The sequence below is a fragment of the Culex quinquefasciatus genome, chromosome 2 (assembly GCF_015732765.1).
Source record: "Culex quinquefasciatus strain JHB chromosome 2, VPISU_Cqui_1.0_pri_paternal, whole genome shotgun sequence".
Classification (NCBI taxonomy): domain Eukaryota; kingdom Metazoa; phylum Arthropoda; class Insecta; order Diptera; family Culicidae; genus Culex; species Culex quinquefasciatus.
This window is the reverse complement of record NC_051862.1, coordinates 50,677,909-50,690,350: the sequence shown is the minus strand read 5'-3', so window position 1 is coordinate 50,690,350 and position 12,442 is coordinate 50,677,909. Positions and strand designations below refer to the sequence as shown.

Here is a 12,442-nt window from a genome sequence, read left to right as displayed (position 1 = left end):
ATAAAAAAGCCTTCAAAGTATCCATTTCCCAACCCCTAATTGATTCAATCCAAAGCCATTTCCCAGCAATCAACCATTTTCCTGGAGCGAAAACCTCGCTAATTGGCCATTGTCGAACTTAATTAATTCCAGCCCGGGAGTTATTGGCTGGGCAGTTGGTTGGGTCTTCGACTCAAACTCAAGTCGCAGCGAAGGTGTGCCACCAGGAAACGATGCCAATTTGTTTAGTCTAACTTTCAAAGCTCACTCGCTGGAAGCATGTCTAATTCGATCGGTTTGGTAGCTTAAATGGCTGTCCTGGAGGAGCCTTCGCGGAAAGTGCGAACGGGACCCGTTAGGTGAGAAATTAAAACAAATGAGATCTGTTGTTGTTTAGTTGAGAATAATTAAGAGCAACTCTTTGAGAGGAAACTTTTAAAAGTGGGTGATATAGGAGAAATTAGCTTATAAGCTCTCTCTGAATGAGTATTTCCGGTAATGTGTGTTAAACATGATATTTTTTCACAAAAAATCGTTGCTATTAACTATGGAAAATTGCACTACACATAGTTTTCAGTATAGTGTAGTTATATAATGAAGATTCATTTAAAAAGAACTGAACTTTCTTTATTGGCCAAAGACGATCAACTTTTTTAAAACAAACTTCTTTGTAGAACATTATTACACCCAGCAAAGTTAGAAAAAGCACGAAATATTTAAATGAAAATTTTTGTTGTAAATAAGCAATTCTCTAAGAAATCGGTAATTTTTCAGATTTTTAATTTTTGTATTTTTTTATCCGACTGAAACTTGTTTGGTGCCTTCCGTATGCCCAAAGAAGCCATATTACATCATTAGTTTGTCCATATAATTTTTCATGCAAATTTGGCAGAAAAATACAAAAATCTGTATCTTTTGAAGGAATTTTTTGATCGATTTGTTGGCCCCGGTATAACCTAGAGGTTAGGTCGATAGCTCAGTCCAGGTGTAGGAGTCGTCTCCCTGAATCCTGCCGCGCTGGAGTCGGTGGTAGGCAGTTGGACTAACAATCCAAAGGTCGTCAGTTCGAATCCCGTGGTGGATGGAAACTAAAGTGTAAAAAGAGGTTTGAAATTGCCTCAACAATCAAGCCTTCGGACACCTAGTTTCGAGTAGGAATCTCGCAATCGAGAACGCCAAGGCAATGCGCGAGTAATTTGATTTTTTTTATCGATTTGGTATCTTCGGCAAAGTTGAAGCTATAGATAAGGACTTCACTGGAAAAAAAGGTACACGGTAAAAAAATGCTGATATTTTATTCAACTTTTTGTCACTATTTTTATTTTTATTTTTTTTCAGTTATGAATTTTTGAATCAATACTGATTTAATGATTAAAATAATAATACCAAAATATGGAGAATTTTTTCAGATTCTCAAGAATACTTTTTCCAAAAGTGGGCAGACATGGGCACTAGTTAAAAAAAAAATGAATAACTGAAACTATTTTCAAAAAAGTTACCTAAAAATGGCTATAACTTGAAAACGGTGCACTTTATCAAAATTTTACTGAAATACTTTTTGATTGTAAATTCGATTTAACATCGAAAAATGAAGTTGATAAATTTTTGCGACCAGTATTTCGATTTTTTGAAAAAAATCAGTATTGATTCAAAAATTCATAACTCGGTCGAAGATTTTTTGCCCATTCTGGAAGTTTCTGAAAAATTGGCATTTTATGTCCCCTAAAACATATTAGAAAATAAAAAATAGTGTTTTTTTTTTGCAAATCAAGTTTTAGTGACAAAAAATGAAATTAAAAATCATCAAAAATTTTGTTACCTTGTATCATTTTTGGCTTCCTCTCCGAGGAATGCCATATAAAATCACTTGAAAATTGGCCAAAAAATTGCACTTCGATTTCTCGGAAATGGCTGAACGGATTTGGACACTTCCGGTTGCATTCGATCCCTCTTAGCTTCCGATAAGTCGCTATTGAAAATCTTCCCGTAGCCCTTTCCTGTCAAAAGATATTTACGAAAAACGATTTGCAAAACTAAAATGGAAAAACAAAAACGATGAAAAATTTTCAAAATTGCTTCATTTTTGCACAACTAGGTAGTCTGGAATGTCCTCCATCCACGGCTGAAACGGGACAAAAATCCATTGAAATTAGCCAAAGTTACAGCCACTTTAAGAAAACTGTTTGCATTCAGCCGCCTCCAAATCGACTAAAACGTGGCCAAAATTAACCAAAATTTCGGCATGTTGCACATTTTGTAAAGCTTTTTCAAACCCAATCCAATGAGATACATATCTCGACGAATTATTAGGCTTAGTCGCTAATATCTGCACTAAACTGCTATTTTTGACGATACCAATGCATTATCACATGCTGGTTCGCCCATCCGGCTAAAAAACCCAGAACTATTATACTTCACTCGAAAGCATTTTTCATCGTGCTTCGAATGTCATTTTAGGAAATAAAATTCCCTTTGTGAATCGCGTCCAGCATGCAAAGATTCCGCCGACCTCAAATCAGGTCCAGCATGGCCCCAAAAGTCGAGCGGCCGGAAGATTGCTCGAAAACCAAGTCGAGCACCTTCCGGCCGGAAGATTGCTCGACAACGCGCAGAGAGAAAAAAAAAACAAATCAGCTCAGAGAGCGAGCGGGAGAGAACGAGATTCGAACCCACGGCCAAAAATAAAATTCTAGGGCGCGCCCTAGCTCACTACGCCGACTCGACTTGTTGAGAAGAGTGCAACAAGAACGCGACCAACTGGTCGCAATTGGTTTACGGCAGATTATTTTATTTTGGGGGAACCCGAGTTTTGGCTTCTCTCCGAGGAATGCCATATAAAATCACTTGAAAATTGGCCAAAAATTGCACTTCGATTTCTCGGAAATGGCTGAACGGATTTGGACACTTCCGGTTGCATTCGATCCCTCTTAGCTTCCGATAAGTCGCTATTGAAAATCTTCCCGTAGCCCTTTCCTGTCAAAAGATATTTACGAAAAACGATTTGCAAAACTAAAATGGAAAAACAAAAACGATGAAAAATTTTCAAAATTGCTTCATTTTTGCACAACTAGGTAGTCTGGAATGTCCTCCATCCACGGCTGAAACGGGACAAAAATCCATTGAAATTAGCCAAAGTTACAGCCACTTTAAGAAAACTGTTTGCATTCAGCCGCCTCCAAATCGACTAAAACGTGGCCAAAATTAACCAAAATTTCGGCATGTTGCACATTTTGTAAAGCTTTTTCAAAACCCAATCCAATGAGATACATATCTCGACGAATTATTAGGCTTAGTCGCTAATATCTGCACTAAACTGCTATTTTTGACGATACCAATGCATTATCACATGCTGGTTCGCCCATCCGGCTAAAAACCCAGAACTATTATACTTCACTCGAAAGCATTTTTCATCGTGCTTCGAATGTCATTTTAGGAAATAAAATTCCTTTGTGAATCGCGTCCAGCATGCAAAGATTCCGCCGACCTCAAATCAGGTCCAGCATGGCCCCAAAAGTCGAGCGGCCGGAAGATTGCTCGAAAAACCAAGTCGAGCACCTTCCGGCCGGAAGATTGCTCGACAACGCGCAGAGAAAAAAACAAATCAGCTCAGAGAGCGAGCGGGAGAGAACGAGATTCGAACCCACGGCCAAAAATAAAATTCTAGGGCGCGCCCTAGCTCACTACGCCGACTCGACTTGTTGAGAAGTGTGCAACAAGAACGCGACCAACTGGTCGCAATTGGTTTACGGCAGATTATTTTATTTTGGGGGAACCCGAGTTTTGGCTTCCTCTCCGAGGAATGCCATATAAAATCACTTGAAAATTGGCCAAAAAATTGCACTTCGATTTCTCGGAAATGGCTGAACGGATTTGGACACTTCCGGTTGCATTCGATCCCTCTTAGCTTCCGATAAGTCGCTATTGAAAATCTTCCCGTAGCCCTTTCCTGTCAAAAGATATTTACGAAAAACGATTTGCAAAACTAAAATGGAAAAACAAAAACGATGAAAAATTTTCAAAATTGCTTCATTTTTGCACAACTAGGTAGTCTGGAATGTCCTCCATCCACGGCTGAAACGGGACAAAAATCCATTGAAATTAGCCAAAGTTACAGCCACTTTAAGAAAACTGTTTGCATTCAGCCGCCTCCAAATCGACTAAAACGTGGCCAAAATTAACCAAAATTTCGGCATGTTGCACATTTTTGTAAAGCTTTTTCAAAACCCAATCCAATGAGATACATATCTCGACGAATTATTAGGCTTAGTCGCTAATATCTGCACTAAACTGCTATTTTTGACGATACCAATGCATTATCACATGCTGGTTCGCCCATCCGGCTAAAAACCCAGAACTATTATACTTCACTCGAAAGCATTTTTCATCGTGCTTCGAATGTCATTTTAGGAAATAAAATTCCCTTTGTGAATCGCGTCCAGCATGCAAAGATTCCGCCGACCTCAAATCAGGTCCAGCATGGCCCCAAAAGTCGAGCGGCCGGAAGATTGCTCGAAAACCAAGTCGAGCACCTTCCGGCCGGAAGATTGCTCGACAACGCGCAGAGAGAAAAAAACAAATCAGCTCAGAGAGCGAGCGGGAGAGAACGAGATTCGAACCCACGGCCAAAAATAAAATTCTAGGGCGCGCCCTAGCTCACTACGCCGACTCGACTTGTTGAGAAGAGTGCAACAAGAACGCGACCAACTGGTCGCAATTGGTTTACGGCAGATTATTTTATTTTGGGGAACCTGAGTTTTGGCTTCTCTCCGAGGAATGCCATATAAAATCACTTGAAAATTGGCCAAAAATTGCACTTCGATTTCTCGGAAATGGCTGAACGGATTTGGACACTTCCGGTTGCATTCGATCCCTCTTAGCTTCCGATAAGTCGCTATTGAAAATCTTCCCGTAGCCCTTTCCTGTCAAAAGATATTTACGAAAAACGATTTGCAAAACTAAAATGGAAAAACAAAAACGATGAAAAATTTTCAAAATTGCTTCATTTTTGCACAACTAGGTAGTCTGGAATGTCCTCCATCCACGGCTGAAACGGGACAAAAATCCATTGAAATTAGCCAAAGTTACAGCCACTTTAAGAAAACTGTTTGCATTCAGCCGCCTCCAAATCGACTAAAACGTGGCCAAAATTAACCAAAATTTCGGCATGTTGCACATTTTTGTAAAGCTTTTTCAAAACCCAATCCAATGAGATACATATCTCGACGAATTATTAGGCTTAGTCGCTAATATCTGCACTAAACTGCTATTTTTGACGATACCAATGCATTATCACATGCTGGTTCGCCCATCCGGCTAAAAAACCCAGAACTATTATACTTCACTCGAAAGCATTTTTCATCGTGCTTCGAATGTCATTTTAGGAAATAAAATTCCCTTTGTGAATCGCGTCCAGCATGCAAAGATTCCGCCGACCTCAAATCAGGTCCAGCATGGCCCCAAAAGTCGAGCGGCCGGAAGATTGCTCGAAAAACCAAGTCGAGCACCTTCCGGCCGGAAGATTGCTCGACAACGCGCAGAGAGAAAAAAAAAAACAAATCAGCTCAGAGAGCGAGCGGGAGAGAACGAGATTCGAACCCACGGCCAAAAATAAAATTCTAGGGCGCGCCCTAGCTCACTACGCCGACTCGACTTGTTGAGAAGTGTGCAACAAGAACGCGACCAACTGGTCGCAATTGGTTTACGGCAGATTATTTTATTTTGGGGGAACCCGAGTTTTGGCTTCCTCTCCGAGGAATGCCATATAAAATCACTTGAAAATTGGCCAAAAAATTGCACTTCGATTTCTCGGAAATGGCTGAACGGATTTGGACACTTCCGGTTGCATTCGATCCCTCTTAGCTTCCGATAAGTCGCTATTGAAAATCTTCCCGTAGCCCTTTCCTGTCAAAAGATATTTACGAAAAACGATTTGCAAAACTAAAATGGAAAAACAAAAACGATGAAAAATTTTCAAAATTGCTTCATTTTTGCACAACTAGGTAGTCTGGAATGTCCTCCATCCACGGCTGAAACGGGACAAAAATCCATTGAAATTAGCCAAAGTTACAGCCACTTTAAGAAAACTGTTTGCATTCAGCCGCCTCCAAATCGACTAAAACGTGGCCAAAATTAACCAAAATTTCGGCATGTTGCACATTTTTGTAAAGCTTTTTCAAAACCCAATCCAATGAGATACATATCTCGACGAATTATTAGGCTTAGTCGCTAATATCTGCACTAAACTGCTATTTTTGACGATACCAATGCATTATCACATGCTGGTTCGCCCATCCGGCTAAAAAACCCAGAACTATTATACTTCACTCGAAAGCATTTTTCATCGTGCTTCGAATGTCATTTTAGGAAATAAAATTCCCTTTGTGAATCGCGTCCAGCATGCAAAGATTCCGCCGACCTCAAATCAGGTCCAGCATGGCCCCAAAAGTCGAGCGGCCGGAAGATTGCTCGAAACCAAGTCGAGCACCTTCCGGCCGGAAGATTGCTCGACAACGCGCAGAGAGAAAAAACAAATCAGCTCAGAGAGCGAGCGGGAGAGAACGAGATTCGAACCCACGGCCAAAAATAAAATTCTAGGGCGCGCCCTAGCTCACTACGCCGACTCGACTTGTTGAGAAGAGTGCAACAAGAACGCGACCAACTGGTCGCAATTGGTTTACGGCAGATTATTTTATTTTGGGGAACCTGAGTTTTGGCTTCCTCTCCGAGGAATGCCATATAAAATCACTTGAAAATTGGCCAAAAATTGCACTTCGATTTCTCGGAAATGGCTGAACGGATTTGGACACTTCCGGTTGCATTCGATCCCTCTTAGCTTCCGATAAGTCGCTATTGAAAATCTTCCCGTAGCCCTTTCCTGTCAAAAGATATTTACGAAAAACGATTTGCAAAACTAAAATGGAAAAACAAAAACGATGAAAAATTTTCAAAATTGCTTCATTTTTGCACAACTAGGTAGTCTGGAATGTCCTCCATCCACGGCTGAAACGGGACAAAAATCCATTGAAATTAGCCAAAGTTACAGCCACTTTAAGAAAACTGTTTGCATTCAGCCGCCTCCAAATCGACTAAAACGTGGCCAAAATTAACCAAAATTTCGGCATGTTGCACATTTTTGTAAAGCTTTTTCAAAACCCAATCCAATGAGATACATATCTCGACGAATTATTAGGCTTAGTCGCTAATATCTGCACTAAACTGCTATTTTTGACGATACCAATGCATTATCACATGCTGGTTCGCCCATCCGGCTAAAAACCCAGAACTATTATACTTCACTCGAAAGCATTTTTCATCGTGCTTCGAATGTCATTTTAGGAAATAAAATTCCCTTTGTGAATCGCGTCCAGCATGCTAAGATTCTGTCGTCCCTAAATCAGGACCAGAATAGCCTCAAAAACGTCTTCGCCAAGCCAAGACAAGTCAAGTCATTTCGGGAAATGACAATATGTAATGTGTTCTTAGATACCTATCCATGAGCCATCGATCGACTCCGTTAGCGATACACTTTTTACCCTTTCTTAAATTTTCGCTTTAGCTGTAGAAGGTGAGAGCGGAATGCAAGGCGAGAGAAGGAGAGAGTTTACGGAAATTTTGACTCGTTCGAGCACTGCATAGGGACGTGGCGTTACATCGTGCTGCCATCTGGTTTTTTTAAGTGCAAAAGTGCTGAGTCATCGTCTAAAAATAGACGGCGTCCTATCTCGCCCAGCAAAATGAAGTCGTTAAAGTAGTCGGTTTCGATAAGAAAAAGTGGAAAACGTGGTCTAAAAATAGTGACGCCATCCCCCTATGCCGTCACGGTGTAAAAACTCGCGTGCATTGCTTACATGGATTTTCGTCGACGAACATGGGCGTATTTTACTTCTACTCGGATTGAATAGCATTCGATTTAGTAAGTCTCTAGACTATATACTAAGTATTCTGCTTTCAGTCAAAAGGATCGCAAAGTTATTATTTTAAATTGTTTTAAAAATCCATTTTAAATCCTTTGCGGTCGTACAAAGGGTCATTGTACCCAGAAAATTAAGCTTTATCATTGTGAACAATAATATTACCAATTTAGTTGAATTTTAGAACTCAATCAACGAATCGCCTCTATATATACATGTACATTCTCAATACATTTATTTGTGTATGAACCGAGAAGAGGAAGCCCCCATTCACCTAGGTGGATTAAGTAACGTTTTTTTAGTGTAGTCCTTATCCATACCTACAACTTTGCCCAAGACACCAAATCGATCAAAAAAATCCTTCATAAGATACAGATTTTTGAATTTTCATACATCATTTTTGTATGGACAGCTGTCAAATTTGTAGGGAAAATTATATGGACAAACTAATGATGCAAAATGGCTTCTTTGGGCATACCGAAGGCACCACAAAATTTCAGACGGATTAAAAAATACAAAAATTAAAATTATTGAAAATAGACGAATTCCGTAGAGAACTGCCCAAATTTCATCAAAATTTTATATCAGTTTTAAGTTTGAATGTTTCAGCAAAATGCCTTTATCCTTAAAAATATCACAGTAGGAAGTGTTGGAATGGGAATTTAATCCAGAAATTTTGGAGAAAGTAACTTTTTATTCCACGAAGTTGGGTATATCTCTGCTTATATTAAACCATAATTGATACCTTTTTTTGAAAATTGTTCAAAAAGCTGTTTTCTACAATGCGATTGATTCGAAAATGTTTTCAGATATTATAGTGTTCTACGACAGAGAATTAAAACATTATGTTGCTGTATTTTCATAACAATTTATACAAAGAAATGATTTTTAGTCGTTTTGAAGTTTCCAGCTTGGATTTTGAGGTTATTTAAAAGAAAGCTAGAAATCTGGTTAATTTGAGTTGGTCACTTTTTATTTGAGGTCAAATATGTAATTTAGTAATTTGAGGCAATGTGCATGGACATGAACAAGAACCCATCGATTTCCATTAAATTTTCTGAATCCTATAAAATCGAAAAAAACAAATTCTTTATGGGTAATTCTCTACCAACTCACACGAAATCGGGAAAAGTTGCCCCGACCCCTCTTCGATTTGCGTGAAACTTTGTCCTAAGGGGTAACTTTTGTCCCTGATCACGAAACCGAGGTCCGTTTTTTGATATCTCGTGACGGAGGGGCGGTACGACCCTTTCCATTTTTGAACATGCAAAAAAAGAGATGTTTTTCAACAATTTGCAGCCTGAAACGGTGATGAGATAGAAATTTGGTGTCAAAGGGACTTTTATGTAAAATTAGACGTCCGATTTGATGGCGTACTCAGAATTCCGAATAAACGTTTTTTTCATCGAAAAAAACACTAAAAATGTTTTAAAAACTTTCCCATTTTCCGTTACTCGACTGTAAAAAATTTTGGAACATGTCATTTTATGGGAAATTTAATGGACTTTTCGAATCTACATTGTCCCAGAAGGGTCATTTTTTCATTTAGAACAAAATTTTTCATTTTAAAATTTCGTGTTTTTTCTAACTTTGCAGGGTTATTTTTTAGAGTGTAATAATGTTCTACAAAGTTGTAGAACAGACAATTACAAAAAATTGATATATAGACATAAGGGGTTTGCTTATAAACATCACGAGTTATCGCGATTTTACGAAAAAAAGTTTTGAAAAAGTTACTTTTTGCGTTTCTCTTTGTTTCGTCGTCCGTGTCTGTCGCGGGTGACCATGAATGGCCATGATCGATGACGACCAACTTTTTCAAAACTTTTTTTCGTAAAATCGCGATAACTCGTGATGTTTATAAGCAAACCCCTTATGTCTATATATCAATTTTTGTAATTGTCTGCTCTACAACTTTGTAGAACATTGTTACACTCTAAAAATAACCCTGCAAAGTTAGAAAAACACCTAAATGAAAAAAACATTCTTAAAATAAAGTCCAAAAAGTCGAGTAAAAAATGGGAAAATTTTAAAACATTTTTAGTGTTTTTCGATGAAAAAACGTTTATTCTGAGACGTCGGACGAAAAGTCAAATTTCTATCTCAAAGGCTGCAAAATTGACATGTTCAAAATGGAAGGGGTCGTACCGCCCCTCCGTCACGAGATATCAAAAAACGGACCTCGGATTCTGTGTGGCGTGATACACCCTGTTGCGGTGAATGCGAACGCACTCCATTGGATGTAGTCGAATAAGCCCCTCGTACGCTGGGCTCGACGCAGCCAAGTGCTGACAGCGCATGGACGCAGCCACGCGAACGGTTCGGTGACAGCTGGCAAAGCAGGTCCAGCTCTCGGGCTCTTTCCTCGAGCGACGCTCGACCAGATCGGATGTCAGTCCGCACTGGTCATCCTCGGCAGACGATTTCCCGGGCGGAATCTGGTCTCACACAGATTCGTGATCAGGGACAAAAGTTACCCCTTAGGACAAAGTTTCACGCAAATCGAAGAGGGGTCGGGGCAACTACTGTGTGAGTTGGCGGAGAATTACCCCTATATTTTGCTTCCAAAAACAGTTAATGAAGACCCCCCGACGAAATAATTCGCCGGACCCTGCAAAATGTCGGAAAAAGCCTTCCTTTCATGATGACAAAAATCAGAAAAATACACCGTGTAGCATTTGTTTTGGATTGATTATAATTACAACATATATATTTCAGAATATTTATTAGAATATTTTTTTGTTTTTTATAGGACATTTTATTCAGTAGCGTACCATCATTTGCACCGTTTTCAGCGGAGAAGTATTCTGCACGGAAAGATTGCCAAATGTTCCCCACCAGATGCCTTGCCTGCCTTTGCCCAGACCGTAGATTCCGTTCAGGTTGTTCCTGCAATAAAGTTGTTATCAGCTGAAATCACTTCAGCTTGGGTCAAAAAACGATATTACCTTCCAATCTGCGAATTGCACGAATAGTGCCAGAATCCACTTCCTAGCTGAGCGATGCAGTCTCTATAGTTTGCATTGGAGACATGGTCGTAGGTCATGAAGTGCTCACTAAAGTAAGAATACAACGAGTCTCCGGCTGTCCCGCTTCCTTGGGTAGTAAATCTAATGCGATAATTGACACTTGCATCATCGATCCAAAAACCACAATATTTCTCGTAGAATTCAACGTCAGAAAAGTTCGTCATGGCGACGACCAGATCCGTTGCATTCGAGGCCACCTGGTGCAGAGTCTCCAACCCAAGCCAATACTCCCCGGCGGGATCGCCAAAGCCCTCCACGAACTCGCTCCAGCTTCGGTTAAAGTCCACGGACCCGTCCAGTCGATTCTGGAACACCAGCAGCCCTCCGCCGAACCGTTCCTGCTCGCAGAACGCGCTGAAAGCGATTCCGTCCTGGCGGCGCAGCCGGTACACGCCCGATATCGATGGAGCCTGCGTGCATCGCTCGTACACGATGGGATCATCTGGAATCGTCGAAGTTTCAGCAGCCTCAGTAGTCGTCGCGATGGATGGGGTCGGAATCGGTGGTACCGTTTGATTGCCCAAACACTTTGGAGTCAGCTCAAAGAACAGATTCTTCAGCGCCTCGTGGTTGGCGCAGTACTGCTGGTTGAGGATGATGTTGCTGGGAAGAGCAATCGATTAGCACTTCAAGACTTGAAACACACGCAATAGATACTCACTCGGTTTGGCTGGTCAGCAGACTGACGTTCCGCACCAGGACGTCGTTGTCCAGCTGGACCTTCTGGACGGCTCGCTCGACCCGGTTTGTCAGCCAGGCCACGTGTTCCACCGACTGGCGCAGATGGTACAGTTCGGTCAGCAGCTGCTCGACCTGTTCGCTGCTCTCGACGAACAGTTCGTCCAATCTGGAAGGGAGGAGGCTACGGTGCGATGTTCTTGCAATTTGTTGCGAAACTTACTTCAGCTGGACGATTTGCAGTAGATGATCAACCGTAGGGGTAGCTCGATCTTCAGCTACTTCAACTTCGTTGGAGCGAACTTTTGAGGATAGTAGGGCCAGAGTGGCCAGACATGCAACGGAGAACTTCATTTTGATGCATTCACTTTTGACTGGAACTGATTCGGATTGACCGTTGCTAGGAAACATTTATACTGTAGTGAAACCGGAAACAAATCTCGACTTGAAGTGGATCAAAAGTGTGAAACGGTGTTATTGTTGCTATCAATTATTTAACTTGCATTCTGATTTTTATTTGCAAACACTTGAAAGTTGTCATACAAATGTATCACACAGCTTTGATCTTGGCTTGTTCTGAAACAATCTATATCGTATGGCACAATGATTCAGTTTGCAAAAGAAAGTTCAATTTCAATCATCCAAAAGGCAGTAGCTTTAATTCAGACGACAAAGTTCTGCTCAATCATTGCCACCAGCCAACCCGATCCAATCATTAATTACATACAAATAGCTTAGTAATTACGTCACTCACCACCAAAACAAGAAAACGAAGAAGACTGAGAAGTGATAAGAAACTCAAAGTAGCGTGGAAGCTGCGAATGCTCCGAGGGTGTCCTAATTTCG

The 12,442-nt window shown here is 40.6% G+C and overlaps 1 protein-coding gene across 1 annotated transcript; it reads right to left on the bottom strand.

Annotated features, from left to right (window-relative positions):
* Nucleotides 1-10,566: 10,566 nt before the first annotated feature.
* LOC6045870 (ficolin-3) lies at nt 10,567-11,965 on the bottom strand. The gene is made up of 4 exons (XM_001863116.2): nt 11,820-11,965; nt 11,580-11,765; nt 10,838-11,521; nt 10,567-10,778 (listed from the first exon to the last, which is right to left on the bottom strand). The coding sequence occupies exons 1-4, from the start codon at nt 11,948-11,950 to the stop codon at nt 10,652-10,654; spliced, it is 1,128 nt and encodes a 375-aa protein (XP_001863151.2). The 5' UTR covers nt 11,951-11,965; the 3' UTR covers nt 10,567-10,651.
* Nucleotides 11,966-12,442: the final 477 nt, after the last annotated feature.